At 47.5% G+C, this 20,165-nt stretch overlaps 1 protein-coding gene and 1 long non-coding RNA gene across 2 annotated transcripts in view; one reads left to right on the forward strand and one right to left on the reverse strand.

The window, feature by feature from the left end:
- LOC146009552 (uncharacterized) overlaps window positions 1-20,165 on the forward strand; it is a 485,071-nt gene that overhangs the window by 386,417 nt on the left and 78,489 nt on the right. Inside the window, exons 7-8 of the mRNA XM_083149997.1 lie at window positions 1,212-2,112; window positions 19,619-19,895. Coding sequence (XP_083006123.1) covers window positions 1,212-2,112; window positions 19,619-19,895 — 1,178 coding nt within the window. The remainder of the gene's footprint in view (window positions 1-1,211; window positions 2,113-19,618; window positions 19,896-20,165) is intronic.
- On the reverse strand, window positions 3,364-7,920 carry LOC146010229 (uncharacterized). The gene is made up of 2 exons (XR_014444741.1): window positions 5,781-7,920; window positions 3,364-5,694 (listed from the first exon to the last, which is right to left on the reverse strand). It is a non-coding gene; the product is annotated as an uncharacterized LOC146010229 (long non-coding RNA).

The following is a 20,165-nucleotide window of genomic DNA, read 5'->3' on the forward strand; positions in this document are numbered from 1 at the left end:
CCGCCGGAGGGAGGCTGGTATTCCTGGGGATCTTTCAAAGGCCCTGCTGTTTGCCTGTGCGTGTCAGGGAGGACACATAGGGCGGGTGTGCGTCCCGGGGAAGCGTCAGGGAGGACACACAGGGGCGGAGGACACACAGGGCGGGCGTCCCGGGGAAGTGCCGGGGGAGGTGCCGTTTGCGGCCGAGATCGACGGGTGTCCGCCACGGCCGGGCTCCAAAATCGAGGTCCCGGCTTCAGCCGGCGAGTAGGCCCCGATCCGTGGTGATCGCTGGGAGCAGCTCCGGCGCGGTTACAGGTACTCCTGGCTGATCGGTGGTAAGCGGAGGAGAGGGGAGACAGTGAGATCTCCCCCACTGTGGAGAAATTGGGCCCTAGAACCCCTGGAGGTTTCGGAGCTCACCAAGGTGCGTCTGGCACGGATGACTGCCAGGCTGCGCCCCCCTATGGAGGTCTTTTTAATATGGCCGCTGCTGTAGTGTATGGGCTGTATATAACGCCGGCGGGCTCCTCTCGCCCAGGGGCCACAGGGAGTCACCAGCGCCTCTTCCTGTTGGTAAGGACTTCCTCTGCTCCCCCCGCTCCCCTCCGGTGTGATTTGTAGGGCCGTGTGGCGTGTAGGAGCCCGGCGTCTGCTGGATGCCCAGAACAAAGATGGCGGCAGCGGCGTCTATGCACAGGGGGATCGCTCGCTCCCCGCTCAATTCCTGCACCTCTCACCTTGCTCCAGGGCGCCCGGGGAGGTAGGGGGATGCTACCCGCTCGTCTGGCTACTGGTGGGGTGCCACTGGGAGGTTCAGGTGTCCGCCGTCCGCACCGTCTCGGTCCCGGAGACCAGCCGCCGGGTGTAGCAGGCTACCACAGTCCGCAGCTTCAGGAGAGGTGAGGGCCGCAACCTGCAAGTTGGGATTACTCCCTCCTCCGGCTCCGCGGGAGCCTCAGTGTGTGAGGTGTCAGCAAGGTACGGGGAGCCTGTCGCAGGCTATTGCCGGGCAGGTAGGTGCTATTTAAGGGGTTTTGTGAAGAAAGCAGTGGGAGCTCAAGAAAAACGTGTCCTGCTCCTTTCCCGGCCAGGCCACGCTCCCCTAGCTGCATGATATTTAGTGCTGTAGGAAAGTATTTATAACGGAATAACTTGTACTCAGTAATAGTATGAAATGGGTGAGGGGAAAGGGGAAGAGCGATATCTCTATATATGTATGTTATTTCCAGCAGATGGACACAGAAGCAGGAATACCTCGGAGGGACGTCTTATTCTGTCTCCAGACTATAAAACAGAAGAGAACATCACACAGGATTCTCCAGAAGAAACCTCCATTACCCTAAATATACAGCCAGTGCTTCACAGTGCAGATAAATCACCTGATACCTCTAATCCTGAGGACTGTTCTCCTGGTAACTCAGATACCGCTACACATAGAACAGCTCATACAGGTGCTGACATATTTACCTGTTCTGAGTGTGATACATGTTTTATTAGACATCAGAAAACTCACACAGGTGAGAAGCCATTTCCATGTTCTGAGTGTGGAAAATCTTATACCCAGAAATCAGCTCTTGCTACACATGTAAGAATTCACACAGGTGAGAATCTGTTTCCATGTACAGAATGTGGGAAATATTTTCCCTACAAATCAGATCTTGTTAGACATGAGAGAACTCACACAGGTGAGAAGCCATTTCCATGTTCTGAGTGTGGGAAATCTTTTAACCGGAAATCAGCTCTTGTTATACATGAGAGAAGTCACACAGGTGAGAAGCCATTTTCATGTTCTGAGTGTGGGAAATGTTTTAACCAGAACTCAGATCTTGTTAGACATGAGAGAAGTCACACAGGTGAGAAGCCATTTCCATGTTCTGAGTGTGGGACATCTTTTAACCAGAAATCAGCTCTTGTTAGACATGTGCGAATTCACACAGGGGAGAGGCCATTTCCGTGTTCTGAGTGTGGGAAATGTTTTATCAAGAAATCAGCTCTTGTTAGACATGAGAGAAGTCACACAGGTGAGAAGCCATTTCCATGTTCTGACTGTGGGAAATGTTTTACTAGCAAATCAAATCTTGTCCGACATGAGAGAACTCACACAGGTGAGAAGCTATTTCCATGCATTTAGTTTGAAAAATGTTTTTATTTTATCAAAATAAAGGCCCTTTTTCTGGACTGAAATCTTTGCAAGGGCTTTGATGGTGGGCATATGCGCAGGGTCATATCTGTGCATGTGCCTACGCCGGGTGTTTGCCGGGCACACACACCCAAGTGTGCGGGTGGGGGGTGGAGAGGGGCGGCAGGCTGGCTCATTTGCATATGGGAATGCCCAGCGGTTTTTGGGGTTTCCTATGAGAATGCTGGACATTATCATGCTGATGGGACGGGCAGCTGACATCACCGGATGTCAGCTGGCCGCCCACTTCCTCCTGAGTATCCACACATATATAAGTGACTTGAGGGTAACTTTAATTTGCGTGTGCCTTTGCCCTCATTCGATGCTCGTCGACCATCGAATGATGTGGGAGGGTACCATCCATTCACAGGCCCCGCAAGCTAATCGCCCTCACAAATTGGTGGTAGCCGGGCCACCAGTCACAAGGCGGGGTTTGGTGGACTCTCAAGGCTGCAAATTCGCAGCCTTGCTAATCATCCAGAATAACCATCGTAGTCTTGTTAGAGATCAGAGGACTCACAAAGGTGAAACCATAATAATTTGCACGTTCTGAGTGTGTGGAATGGTTATTACACAAATGAGCTTCTTTTACAAGGAAATCTCTCTCTGTATGCGCACAACCCTGAATAGCCCCAATTCATCCTGCCCTCCCACAGTACTTTACACCCGCTCTGCAGCAAGAGGAGATCTGTCCGGCTGCTAACAGCATATAACAGCTCAGCGTTGTGTATACCGACACATGCACAGCTGCCGAGCATCATGGGATATGTGCGACTCTGAAGCAGGGCCAGAGTGTACAACAAGGATTGTTAGCGTCACTGATGTCACTGAGTCATTGGAAGCACCAGTAACACAGTGTAGTAACATGTTATACTGTCATTTCCCACCGCAGACATAGGTGTAATGTGCGTTATTACCATAGGACTGGATCATGTCTGTCATTTGTGGAACTCTCCTACAGGCCGTGATATAGAGCAGAGGAAGAAAGCACATGCAGGGAATCCAATGTGCCAAGTGCAATTCTCCTATTCATATATTGTTGCTCAGCGTCTTCAATTCAATAAACGGATTTTATTATTTGCCTTGTGTTTATTCATTGAAATATAAAAAGTCCTATCTCCCTCCTTTATTATTGCAATTCAGTGGCCAATGTAGGAAACACAAGAAGATATGGGTTCTCTAATGAAGATCATCATTCAAACTCTCTGTTAATAATGTATTTATTTACAGTTCCTTATATAGCGCAGCATATTCCATTGCGCTTTGCAATGGGAGACAACAGTGATTAAACAAACTGGGTAGAAACAAACAGACATGGAGGTAGGAGGGCCCTGCTCGCAAGCTTACAATCTATAGGGATAATAGGAGGGATATATAGGGATAGAATTCCATACATAGCATGGCAGTCCTGATGTGATGTAATTAGATATGATTGCTACGGGAGGTTGTGTGGGGGTTCCGGAATATGATAAGTTTGGCTGAAGAGGTGAGTTTTCAGGGAACACTTGAAAGTTAGGAGGCTAGTAGTGTGCGTGGTAGGGCATTCCATATGGTGGGTGCTGCCTGACAATCCTGCAAGTGTAAGTGGGAGCGAGTACTGAGTGTGGATGAGAGACGCAGAGCGGAGAGGTCGGGTGGGGGATACATTTTGAGATAAGTGAAGAGATATAAGTCGCTGTCGTCAGAGTAATGGCTTTGTATGTAAGTAGAAGTATTTTTTATTGAATGCAGTAATATACAGTCAACCAATGGAGGGACTGACAGAGCGGATCAGCAGACGGCTAGCCAGGAAGATCAGCAGCGCTGCAGCATTCAAAATGGATTGTAGTGGCGAGAGTCTGATCTTGGGAAGACCGGTAAGGAGACTATCCCAATAATCAATGCGTGATATAATGAGTGCATGAATTAGTTTTTGAAGTGTCTTGTGTAAGGTACGGACTAATTTTGGATATGTTTTTTTTAGATGCATGTAACATGATTTAGAGAGATTGATTGTGAGGAATGGAGGACAGTTCAGAGGCGAGGATGGCCCCCTAGGCAGCGAGCTTGTGGAGTAGGATTGATTGTTGTGTTCTCAACAGTGATAGAGATATCAGGTTGGTGACTACTCTTGGTTGGTGGGAATATAATTCTGTTTTGGAAATGTTGAGTGAGATGACATGCAAGATGAAATGTCAGAAAGACATTCAGAGACACGAAGCAAGACAGTTCCATGGAGGAAAAATAGAATTGAGTATCATCAGCATACAGATGAGTCTCTCGATCATTGCCAAATTCCTGTTTTTTTTCATCTTCAAACTTTTGGACTGATCCGAAATAGCCCTAGTTCCTCTACCCTTCATCCACCCAGCACAGGAGTCTTGTTCAACAAGCCCTAACACCGCCAGCTATCCTCCATTGGTGGACTGGACCCCTCCTGCACCAGCAAAACCACCTGCCCATTAGGCTAACATCAATGCGGGACTGTGCAACTATCCATGGTGGACGGTAACCAATAACCATCTTAATTTATTTGGAAAATCTCAAAGGGCAAACTAGGAACGGACAGTAAACCTCTGTATACCAGGAATGATGCATATTGTTTTATATTAGTCTAGTGCACTAGCATACGTTCACTTTTAACTTTTTTTCGAGAAACAATTCTTATGTTTATGTATATTTTATTCACTTATAATTATATATAATGCACATAAATTTCCCTTAACGTTGGTCACACCTATGTCTCATAAATTGATTTCATTTGTAAAATCGTTCCAGTTGGGTTTTAGACTTATCCACACGTCCACCTTCCTTTCACATCACACACGGGGCGTTCTACTTGGTCACAAGGGTTACTCATCTGGTACCTTACATTGTACTTGTCTAGAACATCTTCTCCCCTTGGCCTCTTTTTGAGAGCTATTCGATTAATGCTTCTGTTATCACTCCATTGTGCATGAGTGGATAGCATTTCTCTTGAGTTTCAAAGCTGCTCCAAGAATTCAGTTCTAAGCATTAGCTTCAAAAGATGAATGTCCTTGTGTATAAGGGTTTTCTTTTACCGGGCCTTTTGGCCCAAATGTCTTCTCTTCCAAGAGCATTAGTTGGCCTTTAAAAGGGTTCCAACATCACTATGAGATATCATTTTCACATAAACCGGATCCCTCATCTACAAGCTGGTCCTAAAGATGGAGGACTTCTCATTCAATGCTGGTGCTCGCCAGAATGTCCCAGTTGGCTGAGAGGGACTCGATTAGATTGGGATGCATGTCCCAGTCATTCGGCGGCGAGACCCTGCCCGTCTCTGCTTTAGGGAGATCGGTCTGGTTAGGGGGGGGGGGGGAGACAGCGGGGGGTCGACAGGGAGCTCTGTCAGAATGGGATGCACGAGCGTCTCGTGCGTGTGTGTCCCCTTCCGACCCGCAATCAAGAGGCCGGTTCCATCTGTATATCCTCAAGGATTTACCTCCTGTGCTGGTTGTAGAACACAATCTGTCAACTCTGGTCCAAACAAGAAAACTCAGGATTCTGGTCTGATCACCAATGTCCTGGACCTAGGAGTAATTAAATACATTGGGTCAGGCCACTTCTCTTTTTTACATAAGGCCAGCTAAAGAAAGAAAAAAGTGGAACTTCGTACAATAGGGCGCAATATATACTTATAATCGACACGTGGATATAGTCCTTTATGGTGACGTGGTCTCTCCTGGTGATGTTAGTGTCCAATTGTGATCCTCAGTTTCACGTGAAGGTAGTTTAATCATGTGGAGGAAACAATAATAATAAAATCATTAGAACCTGTTGAGTGTTTTCTTTGAACAAAGTTCTCTTTTAAGTTATGAGAAGAATATCGATCTAGCGTACCCAACTCACGTCAAGTTGATACAAATCCTATAATGGTATCTTTGTGATTTCTGATCTAAATTTTTAGGATGTGGTCGAATCCATCCTTCATGAGCTAAGAAATACATATCGTGTGTAGATTCAGTGATGTGAGATGTGTTATTGGTGTGTGAGGTGCTGAAAAAGATTTTAAACAGCGTACCTCACCAAGAACGCAAGGTGAAATAAGTATATAAAGGTATCTTTATAATGTGGGCGTACCCCTACTCACGATGTTTTTGTGATGTTCAAACCAATAAAGGTTTCTTTTTTATTCTTGTTCTCTTTTAAGGTACCACAACCTTTTTCCACTCTGTCGTATGTGCTCAAATATGTAAAAGGAAAAAATATATATAATGTGTAAAACAATAAAACTTGATTATAGGGGGGGAGGTGTCTACCAAATTATGTGGCACACCTCACTCACCCTCAATAGTGAATAAACTTTAAGGTGCAAAAGTTGAAAAGGGCGTACCCCAACTCACACTTGAGTGTTTGGTAGTCCACGTATCTGGGTTTCTTTTACCGGGTGTGGCGTCATAGGACCATATACCACAATTCGATCATTCGTAGTACATGAAAAGAAAGATAAGCCCAATGTGTAGATCTTTCCAAGGTGAATTTCTGTTTTTCTGGAAAACTAGTAAGCCAGAATGAAGGGCATACCTTACTCACCCTTGTGGTGATAGAGTGAAAACTCTTAATGGTTTCTTCGGTTTCTCAATGTTGTTTCTACCCGTGGTTTCCCCGAAAAATTATTTTGTTGCCAATGGTTAAAAAGTTTCAGTTTTTAATCCAGACAGATAAAAAAAAGTACAGGGGTCCCACTGGGGAAAAACCTCAAAGCAATTTGAAGTCCAACAAAAAATAAAAATATATAAAAATTTAAAAAGAAGTCCCATACATACATCCAAGAATAAATGGCTGCTCACACTCCTCTGGCATTATCAACGCGTTTCGGTCATTGGACCTTTATCAAGATGTGCCGGAGTAGTGTGGGAAGCCGATATTTAACTGGTGAACAGCCAATCAACCGTTTACAGGAAGTGAAGTCAATTCATTACATATGCAAATTTTGGTTTCATACTCATATTCTGTATGAATTATCCACTTAACAGAGATTTATAATGATAATAAAAAATGTCCGCAAAGAACCATTATTCTAAAACCATGAAAATCCAGTTATCACAGCAGTTATATCAATTGTGTGTTATCCATTGTTATGGGAACGCTCTCTACTTCCGGTTTTCGGATGTTAGAAGCAGCGATATAGGTCCAAATTTGTAGATCAAAAGTAAAAGGAAGATTTGTAAATGTCCCCATAGGTGTAGATGCTTTTGTGGGGACATAAGGAGTATGTTTGTTATAACCCCGAATCACATGGCGTGGGTAAACGGATATTTCCGGGAAGGGGCTTAGTTGCACTCACCATGCTGTCTGGTTCTGGCCAGTTGGGATCCCGACGTCGGGATAATGACTGTCGGGATCCCGACTGTCGGACCCCTATACAACACCCCTTAAATGGCAATCATGTTCCTGATTTAGTTGTTTAGGAATCATGCAGCATGAAAAAAAGGGGAAAAAATATTCACTGAGATTCTGAGGAAGCCGCTGACCCTTCGTAAGGAGAGGCGGGGAAACGCGTCAATCATTTCCGAACATCGGCCAGTTACACACCCTGCTGCCCATGGTTCTACACCAGAAAAGGCTGCATCTCTGGAAAGCACCAGTGGCCGGGAGGGAACCCATGGACGCTGATCACAGTGACGGACATCCTCCTCTAAAAAGTGGAGCTCCACTCACAAGTATTTTAAAACTCTTATTTTGTCCCCTTCTTTTCATGTTGCATGATTTCTAAACAACTAAATCAGGAACATGATTGCCATTTAAGAATATTGGGAGACCTGTTGATATCATTAATTAATATATATATATATATATATATATATATATATATATATATATATATATATATATATATATATATATATATATATATATATATATATATATATATATATATATATATATATGTGTCCATATAAAAATATGGAAAACTAACATCCAGAACGGTGAGAGAGTTCATTAAAGGGAATATATCATCCATTTCTGTTGCCCACCAAGGCTACAGATATATCCAAGACTCTGAAATTATGCCATGTTTTGTATTCTAATTCATTACTAACCATTATTAATCTGATTACATATTATTTCAAGCTGTGAGAGGGCTCGTTACTATACTATGTTATATTATATGTTGTGGTTTTAAAATTATACTAACACCGGCCGGTATTATGAATTTATTGCCTAAAACTGTTTAAAATTGTTATTTTAATAAATTGCACACAATTATTTTTATAATCTTCATTTTTCAAATAAATAGTTACTTTCAAAAGCACTGCTTTCCTTTGGTTTTTTGATTACCGTTACATATAGGGGCTGAGTTCCCCTAATTTAGCAGCTGCATGTTTGGAAGCAACAGTGAATCTGCGCTTTGTCTATTTCTTCGTTTTTTTTCTTCTCAGAACAGCCCTATCGTCATGAAAAACCTGAAATGGGGACTTGCAAGACAAGGCCCCCAATTACGAATCCCGCCTAGCCGAGGCTATAGCTAATAGAAAGGTAAGTTTCCAAGAAAGATATTTAAGATCAGCCAAACTTAAAGGCTCAAATGGAGGTTTTTGTAGAACCCACAACACCAGAGACAGGCCCCAAGGTTCCACCGGCTGTCTATATGGAGGTACTTCAACAGAGCCACTCTTTTCTGAAAGAATATGGACAAAGCGGACAACTGCATTTTTAAAAACAGCAAGCTCATCCCTGCCGAAAAACCATCCTGAAGAAACTCCTAGGGTCTAGTAACCTTAAACCTAGAGGTGTGTACCTTCTGACGTTCACATCACCGGATATATATTTTCCAAACCCTATGATAATTTGCTGCTGATACAGGCTTCCGAGCCCTGAGCATGGTTTGGCTAACAGCATCTGAGAAACCTTTATTCTTCAATAAGGAGGTTTCAAAAGCCAGGCTGTCAAATTGAGACAAGCTAGGTCCTGGTGTAGGAAGGGTCCTTGCCTGAGTAGATCTGGCCGAAGAGGAAGACACCATGATTCCGTCGATAACCTCAGTATGTCTGAATATCAAGACCTCCTGGGCCAATCCAGAGCAAACAAGATCATTTGCACCCCCTGTGTCCTCACTCTCTTGAGGACTTGAGCAATCATGGGAAATGGAGGAAATATATCCGCGAGGCTGAAGCACCAAGGAACAGTCATGGCATCCACTGCCCATGCCATAGGATCCCTGGTCCATGAGCAGAACTTGGGAACCTCACAATTGTGTCTGGACGCCATCAGGTCCACCTCTGGGAGCCCCCAAAGTGCTACTATGTCCTGAAAAACTTTCTGATGCAATGCCCAGTCTCCTTCCTCAAAATCTGCTCTGCTGAGGAAGTCCGCCTCCACATTCCGGATCCCCGGAATGAACACCACTGATAGAGCTGGAATGTTCACTTCTGCCCACTGAAAAATCAAGAGACTTCTTGCATGGCCATCTTGCTGCGAGTACCCCCCTGATGGTTGAGGTAAGCCACAACCATGGCATTGCCCAATTGTATGTAGATGGGCGACCCCTTCAGAAGTTCTTCCGCCTGTAGAAGTGTCATCCAAACTGCCCGGAGCTCCAGGATGTTGATTAGCAGTTTTGATTCCGATCTGGACCACAGACCTTGCAATCTGAGGTGTAGGGCCACTGCCCCCCAGCCCCTGAGACTGGCGTCTGTTGTGACAACCAACCAATCCCACAAACGAAGGAAATGGCCCAATTGAAGAGACTCCAAATCTGTCCACCAGATCAACGAGTCCCTTGTCTCCTGAAACAGTAGCAGTGTTTCCTGTTTCATTGATTTCGGGTTCCCGGACCAACTGGACAGAATGTTCCATCGGAAAGGCCTTGAGTGAAACCCCGCATACTGCAGGGTCTCAAATGTTGCCACCATTTTGCCCAACAGCTTCAAACTGCCATATAGAGGGATTTGGCGACTGGAGAATTGCCATCACCAACCAGCAAATGTCCACTGCCTTGGACTCTGGAAGGAAAACACGATGTTGATGTGTGTCCAAAATCACACCCAAAAACTGGAGTTTCTGAGCGGGCGTTAAATGAGACTTTGGCAGATTTAACATCCACCCGTGGTCTCGAAGAAACTGCGTTGCAATCGTCAGATGTTCCTGCAACTTCTCTGCCGTTTCCGCCCTTAACAAGAGGTCATCCAAGTACGGAATAATCACAATCCCTTTTAACCTGAGAGCCGCTGCCATGACAGCTATCACCTTTGTGAAAACTCTCTGCGCTGTGGCCAGTCGGAAGGGTAGAGGCGTTTTGCAATAGGAACAACTCATCTGCAGTTTCAGGCTGAAACGGCAGATGAGTTGTTCCTATTGCAAAACACAGCAAAGATTGATGTTCCCTGCATATCGGCACGTGTAGATAAGCATCCTGGATGTCCACTGAGGCTAAAAATTCTCCAGGTTCTATGCTTAAAAGCACTGACCGAAGAGATTCCATCCTGAAGTGATCCACCCACAGATGTAGGTTTAAAGACTTCAGGTTTAGAATGGGTCAGAAGGAACCGTCCGGTTTGGGGACTAAGAAAAGAATGGAATAAAATCCCATCTTTCTTTCCTCCTGAGGTACCGGGATCACAACTCCGTTGCCACCCCCAAGAGGGCTTTCCGCAAGCGAGCTTCTCGTGGCAAGGGTGTTGGGAGAAAACTCTTTGGAGGGACTCCCCTGAGATTGATCCTGTAACCCAGCAAAATTAAACCCAAAGGTCCGGGGTGGAGAGAGACCACACATCCCGATGCTGCAGGAGGCAACCCCCCCCCCACACACACTCCGATCCCAGAACAGGGAGTCTCCGCCTTGTCATGCTGAGGACTTATCCTCACTTTATGAAGAATGTTTCTTTGCAAAGGCCCCAAAGTGGGATCTGGGCAACCTTCCTTTGCCACAGGGAAACTTTCCTCTGCCTGGTTGTCCTCTACGGGACACACCACCTCGAAAGGAAGACCTGAATGCCCCAAACCTTGATACTGAGTGCTTCGTAGATGTGGTGGGGAGGAAAGTGCTCTTAAACCCCCCCCCCCCCGTGGCTTGTTTAATAAGTGAATCCAGTTGAGCCCCGAAAAGAAATCTCCTTTGAAAGCCAATGCCTCTAGAGACTTCTTAGACTCGCTATCAGCTTACCAAGCCTTAAGCCAGAGAACTCTCCTAACTGTCACAGAAATGGCTGACACCTTTGACTCCATCTTGGCGCTTTCTTCACCAGCCTCACTAACATATTCCACTGCACACTTTAGCTTTTCTGCCAAAGCAAAAGCTTCTGTGTCTGGCTGAAGCTGAGCACGCCAAGCATCAGCCCACTTCATCATGGCCTTGGATACCCAAGCTGATGCAATGACCGGACGTAAAGTAAAGCCATCCCCTTCAAACACAGCTTTCAGACAGCCTTCGATCTTTTTATCCACGGGGTCTTTGAAGGCAGGACCCCCTTGTACAGGCAAAGCAGTGGTCTTAGACAACCTAGCAACAGCTGCATCCACCAGAGGGACCTTTTCCCACACTTTCACATGCTTCTCCGGCATGGGGTACATGTTGGCAAATCTCTTAAGCATGAGAAGCCTTTTATGAGGTGTCTTCCATGCATCCCCAAGTAGTGCTTTCATGCCCTCATCCGAAGGGAAGGTAACTGCATCCCTGCACTGTTTCTAAAATACACCCTGAACTGGCACTTTATCCTCCATCTGAGAGGTTTAAGGTTTGTTTAACTGCCAATATTAAATCTTCAATACCAGGGACAGAAGACTCAAACTCTTCCCTCTGGTCCCAAAACATATCTTCAGTACATTCACCTTCATCTTCGGACTCTAAATTAAGAAGGGGAGGTGTGGATAAAGGGTGCCTGGGTGAAGTTACCTCAGGAGCCTTGGAAAGCTGCTCCATAAAAGTATTCATTTTATGGACAATCTGTGCTGTGTCCTGCATTACTTGCAGTAGAGCAGAGTCCCCCTGAGATGGGGTAATAGAGCCGACAGACGGTTGAGAGGAGGATAAAGGCCTAGGAGATTTAACAAGCTCATCTCTCTGCCTATTTAAAGCCTGTACTAAGGCATTCATAGATCTCCCTAATGCAGCCACCCACGCAGGTTCAGGCTGCTCAGACCTCTGGGCTTGAGCCCCATTGGGCACAGACTGACATGCAGGGCACAAGTCCCCCTGATCCATCTGTTCAATAGTTAATTTAATTCCACAAAACCTGCAGTTAATTAACATGGCAGACGCTCCCTCCCCAAGAGCAGCAGCACTACACCTTTCTGTCATGATAACACACACACAGTGCACAATATTAGGCTTTTGTACAGAATAATAGGTACTTGTTTCCTAGCACGGCCACAATCGGGGACATCGTGTACCTTAAAGTTAAGATACACGATGCCCGCGATGGACCCGATTTCCTTTGAAATCAGGTCCATTTTGCCGGCAAAGACAAAATCGCGGGCATCGCGTCAGTCGCGGCAATTAACATTGCCCCCGACGCGACCGACGCGATGCCCGCGATTTTGCCATAGGCTTCAATGTTAAAATATTTTTTAACATTGAAATCGGGAGCATCGCGTCGGTCTTGTGCCATTATAATGGCACAAGATGAGATGGACTTGATTAAGTCCATCTCACATAGGAAACAATGTGAAATGGGCCAATATGACCCATTTCACATTGTATATGGCCCCGTCGTCACCCCACGATTGACGCTAACCCAAAGCATGGCGAGCGCAGCGAGCCCGCGTCCTCCGATCTTTTCATACCCCTACTATCCACGTCGGCGTGGAATTGAGAATATAAAGTGTGGCGAGCCCGAAGCGTGGCGAGGGGACGCGTATACCTGTGAAGATATACGCGTGCGCTCGCCACGCTTCGGGCTCGGTGGCCGGCTGCTCTCGCCACACTTTATATTCTCAAGGCCACACTTTATATTCTCAACTCCACGCCGACGTGGATAGTAGGGGTATGAAAAGGTCGGAGGACGCGCACCGCCGCCGCTCGCCACGCTTCGGGTTGACGTCAATCGTGGGGTGGCGTTGAGGGGGTCAAATTGGGGGTCTGGGGAATATTTTACATTGAAGGCAATGTAAAATAGGGTCCCAGGGACCCTATTCACATTTGATTCAATGTAAAAATCGCGTCGACGCGATTTTTCCGACGTGACCACCCCAATGCAAATCGGTGTGGCCGTGCTAGGAAACAAGTACCGAATAATATACCCAAGTACTTCTGTCTGCGCTGCTGCAATGGACCCTCAGCGGTCACCAGGGAAAGCGCTGCCCAGGAGAAACTTTCCACTCAGTTCTGTAGTGTAAAATCCTCCTCCAGCTCCGCACAGTGTGGAGAGAAATGGCGCCAGAACAGAGTGTAGGAAGATACCAAGTCTCTGCTTCAGTGGGGAGGGAAGCTTTTTGGCACCCTCCCCCTATCAGCCGCTCCTACCAAGTGTTTCTCCTTACTTCCAGTATCTCCCCTCAGGCTGGGACAACTTGGAAGCATCCAGCTCATGATGTGAGGGGAGAGCAGGAGTATAATAGGGACTGATGGCACCTGATATATGAGATACACCAGAGAGTGTGGGGAGGAGACTGGTCAGATCTCTGGGCTGGTAAAGGCCCCCATACATTATGCGATTTTGGGCCGATTTTACCCGATTTTGGCACTTTGGGCCGATAAATCGGGTGAAATCGGTCCAAAATCGCATGTTTGTGACATCTGATCCAATCTGATGCGCGTTCCCGTGCTCATCAGATTGGATCAGGTGGTCGGACCTGCAGAACATAAGATATATCGGGATCTGACCCATCACAGGCACATCGTGGGTGCTTTTTAGCACCCACGATGTTTCAGATCCGATATATCTATATGAAGAACTCCGGGTACCTTCTTCAAGTGCGCGGACATCCTCCAACCCCCGGTCAGTGTATCAGCAGCAGCCGGAGCACGTCACCGGCGTGACGGGAGGGAGAGGATTACAGAGGGCAGAGGGCGGCAGTGATAAAACTGTTCCGTGCTGCTGAATGTGAGCGTGGCCAGCAGAGCAGAGCCCGGACCCCCTCTTCCCTGCTGAATGTGAGTGCGGGCAGCAGAGCACGGACCCCCACCTGCTGAATGTCAAAACTGGCAGCAGAGCCCGGACGTATGCAAGAAGCTCGTGTGTCACAGCAAGGACACATATTTCATGTGTCCAACATTTGTATGCATTACGGGGAATGAAACCTGGAAATTTAATTTTAAAGCTCTATGTACAGTATTAGGAATCTATACATATTTTCTGTAATCTGCAAATGTGCGCATGTAGCAGCGCATATGCGCATCCCCTTAAACCAGGGGTGGGGAACCTTTAGCACTCCAGCTGTTGTTGAACTACACATCCCAGCATGCCCTGCAACAGTTTTAGCATAGTTCAATGGCTAAACTGTAGCAGGGCATGCTGGGATGTGTAGTTTAGCAACAGCTGGAGGACTGAAGGTTCCCCATCCCTGCCTTAAACTGAGGTCACATTCATAAAAATGTGATTGCAGCCTAAGGGTCGTTGATCGCATCGCGATCGCATCTTGAGAAGAGACCCGGCGTGCAGGACGGTCTTGCCCTGTGCTGGGCAGCCCTCCGCCTGCTACTGCTGGAAGTTGTCATTTTGCGATTACTTGCAAAACTACAACTCAAGCTGAAATAGGCCCAGAGTGAGGCACAAGGCCAATGAGGATAACAGGGATGGGATCGTCGCTATGCTCATTGCATATGTAATGAGCAACGTAAAGGGTAGCTCTCCCAATTAGAGCTACCCGTCCCTTTGTGATTCCCATCGCTGCATGGACTTCTGGAAGCTAGAAAACGGTTATTAAAACCGATACGTTGCCCCCTGACCACTGTGTCTGTGCATTAATTGGTACATGTCCCGTCACTAATCCACTGCTAGCTATATATATATCCCTATATATCCATCCATCCATGGTGCTTCACTCCGATAAAGGGAGCAAAATGTTAGTAACAAAAAAAAACAGTTCCCTCCAGAACTATGTCACTATGTATAGTTTGAGGGGGTAGTGGCGGCACTGTACAAAAAGACACCAGGCATGGAGTATAAGCCAACGTTTCGGAGTCAAGTGGACCCTTTTTCAAGGTGCAGAGAGAATCAAACCTCTCTTATATAAATACCAGAGTGACTTGTTTGTGTCGTGCTGCGGCACCATGCCTGGTGTCTTTTTGTACGAATGACGACCCCCCCAGCTATATATACATATAGCGCCATTCTCCTTTTCTCAGAACAGTAATACCTGCAAGGTATAGCACTGTTCAGGCCACTCCCTAGGGCCATCCCATCAGATAAATCTCATGGCACATCCAATTTGTGTCAGATAAATCACGTGATTAATCACACGTGATTAATCACATGTGATTTATCTGACGCAAATAGGATGTTAAAAATGGCACGTCAAGTGTCAAATTGTATTTAGGCCCCCAGGGAAGCTGCCAGGGAAGTTCAAGGGAAATCAGATGCAATTTTACAGGTCAGATAAATCTCATAGTGTATGGGGGCCTTAACACACAGTGACATGATGTGAGGGGGAGAGCAGGAGTATAATAGGGACTGATGGCTCCTGATATATGAGATACACCAGAGAGTGTGGGGAGGAGACTGGTCAGATCTCTGGGCTGGTAACACACAGTGACATGATGTGAGGGGGAGCAGGAATATAATAGGGGCTGATGGCTCCTGATGTATGAGATACACCAGAGAGTGTGGGGAGGAGACTGGTCAGATCTCTGGGCTGGTAACACACAGTGACATGATGTGAGGGGGAGAGCAGGAGTATAATAGGGGCTAATGGCTCCTGATGTATGATATACACCAGAGTGTGTGGGGAGGAGACTGGTCAGATCTCTGGGCTGGTAACACACAGTGACATGATGTGAGGGGGAGAGCAGGAGTATAATAGGGGCTGATGGCTGCTGATGTATGAGATACACCAGAGAGTGCGGGGAGGAGACTGGTCAGATCTCTGGGCTGGTAACACACAGTGACATGATGTGAGGAGGAGAGCAGGAGTATAATGGGGGCTGATGGCTCGGTGGTCCACCATTGATCCTGCTATTATTGGTGTTCCAACATCGATCCTGCCTCCATATATGTTCTGCCATAAATCCTGCTAACCATCAGTGTCTCACCACCGATCCTGCTCATCAGTTACCCATCATTGCACCATCTGGTCAGTAACATCTAGCCACCTTATGAGTCTTCATGCTGGCTTCTATCTGCATCCTTGGGACTTCATCACTGTTCTAACCCTGCACCATCTGTGAGAGTTTAGCATTGATACTATTATCATCAGCATTCATACTGACTCCCTGTGCCATTGAGGACTGTTACTACTTACCAGTGTGCTTTCATTGGGTGCACCAGACTCCTGCATTAAGTCTTATTACCATCTGCCGCTGTGTGTTGTCATATCTATTGCGTGCTTTAATAAAAAAGACTTATTTTATTCATACCTAAAGACTTCATTTTTGGTCATGCCTTCAGGCGGCCAATGCTCAGAAGCCCTCACTAAGTCTAGTCCTCCCAGGTTTATACACACACGTCAGCCCCTATGCCTGAGTCCTCACCAGGTCAGCTCCAGACCTCAGGCATGACAGGTATTCTGTAGTGACAGAGGAGGGTGCAGGATAAGAGGCCGCTGTAGTGACAGAGGAGGGTGCAGGATAAGAGGCCGCTGTAGTGACTGAGGAGGGTGCGGGATAAGAGGCTGCTGTAGTGACAGAGGAGGGTGCGGGATAAGAGGCCGCTGTAGTGACAGAGGAGGGTGCGGGATAAGAGGCCGCTGTAGTGACAGAGGAGGGTGCGGGATAAGAGGCCGCTGTAGTGACAGAGGAGGGTGCGGGATAAGAGGCTGCTGTAGTGACAAAGGAGGGTGTGGGATAAGTGTCTTCTGTAGTGACAGAGGAGGGTGCAGGATAAGAGGCCGCTGTAGTGACAGAGGAGGGTGCGGGATAAGAGGCCGCTGTAGTGACAGAGGAGGGTGCGGGATAAGAGGCCGCTGTAGTGACAGAGGAGGGTGCTGGATAAGAGGCCGCTGTAGTGACAGAGGAGGGTGCAGGATAAGAGGCCGCTGTAGTGACTGAGGAGGGTGCGGGATAAGAGGCCGCTGTAGTGACAGAGGAGGGTGCGGGATAAGAGGCCGCTGTAGTGACAGAGGAGGGTGCGGGATAAGAGGCCGCTGTAGTGACAGAGGAGGGTGAGGGATAAGAGGCTGCAGTAGTGACAAAGGAGGGTGTGGGATAAGTGTCTTCTGTAGTGACAGAGGAGGGTGTGGGATAAGAGGCCGCTGTAGTGACAGAGGAGGGTGCAGGATAAGAGGCTGCTGTAGTGACAGAGGAGGGTGCGGGATAAGAGGCCGCTGTAGTGACAGAGGAGGGTGCAGGATAAGAGGCCGCTGTAGTGACTGAGGAGGGTGCGGGATAAGAGGCCGCTGTAGTGACAGAGGAGGGTGCAGGATAAGAGGCCGTTGTAGTGACAGAGGAGGGTGCGGGATAAGAGGCCGCTGTAGTGACAGAGGAGGGTGCAGGATAAGAGGCCGCTGTAGTGACTGAGGAGGGTGCGGGATAAGAGGCCGCTGTAGTGACAGAGGAGGGTGCAGGATAAGAGGCCGTTGTAGTGACAGAGGAGGGTGCAGGATAAGAGGCCGTTGTAGTGACAGAGGAGGGTGCGGGATAAGAGGCCGCTGTAGTGACAGAGGAGGGTGCGGGATAAGGGGCCGCTGTAGTGACAGAGGAGGGTGCGGGATAAGAGGCCGCTGTAGTGACTGAGGAGGGTGCGGGATAAGAGGCCGCTGTAGTGACAGAGGAAGGTGCGGGATAAGAGGCTGCTGTAGTGACAGAGGAGGGTGCGGGATAAGAGGCCGCTGTAGTGACAGAGGAGGGTGCGGGATATGAGGCCGCTGTAGTGACAGAGGAGGGTGTAGGATAAGAGGCCGCTGAAGTGACAGAGGAGGGTGCGGGATAAGAGGCCGCTGTAGTGACAGAGGGGGGTGCGGGATAAGAGGCCGCTGTACTGACAGAGGAGGGTGTAGGATAAGAGGCCGCTGTAGTGACAGAGGAGGGTGTAGGATAAGAGGCCGCTGTAGTGACAGAGGAGGGTGTAGGATAAGAGGCCGCTGTAGGGACAGAGGAGGGTGCAGGATAAGAGGCCGCTGTAGTGACAGAGGAGGGTGCGGGATAAGAGGCTACTGTATTGACAGAGGAGGGTGCAGGATAAGAGGCTGCTGTAGTGACAGAGGAGGGTGCGGGATAAGAGGCCGCTGTAGTGACAGAGGAGGGTGCGGGATAAGAGGCCGCTGTAGTGACAGAGGAGGGTGCGGGATAAGAGGCTGCTGTAGTGACAGAGGAGGGTGCAGGATAAGAGGCTGCTGTAGTGACAGAGGAGGGTGCAGGATAAGAGGCTGCTGTAGTGACAGAGGAGGGTGCGGGATAAGAGGCTGCTGTAATGACAGAACAAGGAGAATATGTGACTCTCTGTAATAAGTGATTATTCCTCACCTGTGCTGGTATCTGTAGGGATTTCTTCCTCCTTACACTGCTGGTCACCCCTCATATCCATCTCTTCCCCCTCTGTATCTTCCCCCATAATATCACACAGATCTTCTCCCTAATTGATAAAATATATAAAATCACAGATATCTTACAATCACATTATTTTTTATTTAAATTAATTGCGTCTTTGGCATCTATTAGTTGATTTACCTCTAAGTTGTTCCCCCCCCCCCTTCAATGAAAAACTAATTCAGAATACTACAGGAATCCAGAAAACATAAAACACATCACCCTTCTCTAATAGCGTTAAAGATAGTGTTACAGATCCTTTCATTGTGCAGGATGGAATGCAGACAAACTGGCCTCATCTATGTTTTCTTTCTTTTAAACAACCTCACCCCTCTGGCAATAACAGAAACATGGTGCACACTAGACAGTCACTGCCTCATCTGAGGCCCTCTCACACAGTGCACTCCACATCACTGAGCATTTGTTGGTGTGGTCGCCCCAGTTTCATCACCTTTCAAATAGCTACGATATATATTAGGTTTTTAGACATCATATGGACTGAGTTTGTAAACAGTAAAGTGCTGAGTGATCCAGTAGCGGAGTCACATGACCAGAAGGATGGGGAGGGAAGTGTTACACTAAGGGGGTGTCACGTGCGCAAGTGTCAACATTCACACAAAAAATCATGAAAAACTCATTCCGCCTTTTAATGTGTCAACTTTTTACATGTTGATCCTTTGCTTGTGTTGACCTTTCTGGGCCAGATTAGACACTGTTGGCCCCATGATACACATCCTTATTAACACAAGTGCACGACTACAACCCTACATTACCATACGTTACCAAAAATGACCATACATTACTGTGGAGCCCAGGAGTTGGGAACTGTGTCTGATATCCATATATAATACACCAGTCTGCTCCACCTGCATTATCATCACGGAGCACCACAGTCTGCGCCACCTATTTAACATTATATTAGAATGTAACAATAATACTAGATGCAATTACCTGCCGCTGCTGCCGGACTCAACACTGGGTCCTCCCTGCTGCCTCCTCCGCAACCCGCAACTTGTCTTGTTATGGACAATTGAAACATTCCTGGACCCTGGAACTCAGAGCGAGGGCGGAGTACGGTGGAACGCACAATCCGGAAGTACAGTGGTACGCACAATCCGGAAGTGCGGCGTGTGTAACCTGCTGTTGTGTCTGGGAGAGAGCAGTCCTCGGGTGAGTGTCCCCATAAACAGGGGTGAGAGGGTATGGGTAGCGGGTGACCCCCGGGAGCTGCTGCTGGGGAGACGGCGCCTTCCGGCCTTACACGTGTGCTGTGGGGCTGTGGCTGAGGGGGGATATAATAGCTGTATATCCCGATACAGTGACTGGGGCCCTGTCCCACCCTCTGCCATAGGCTTGTTACCAGCAGTGTGTGGCCCCTGTGGCACAGTATTATTCCTTTTATATAGCAGGTATTATGGTGTAGATGGGCATCATCACTAG

This window comes from Crinia signifera, chromosome 6, assembly GCF_055691185.1.
Source record: "Crinia signifera chromosome 6, ASM5569118v1, whole genome shotgun sequence".
Lineage (NCBI taxonomy): Eukaryota > Metazoa > Chordata > Amphibia > Anura > Myobatrachidae > Crinia > Crinia signifera.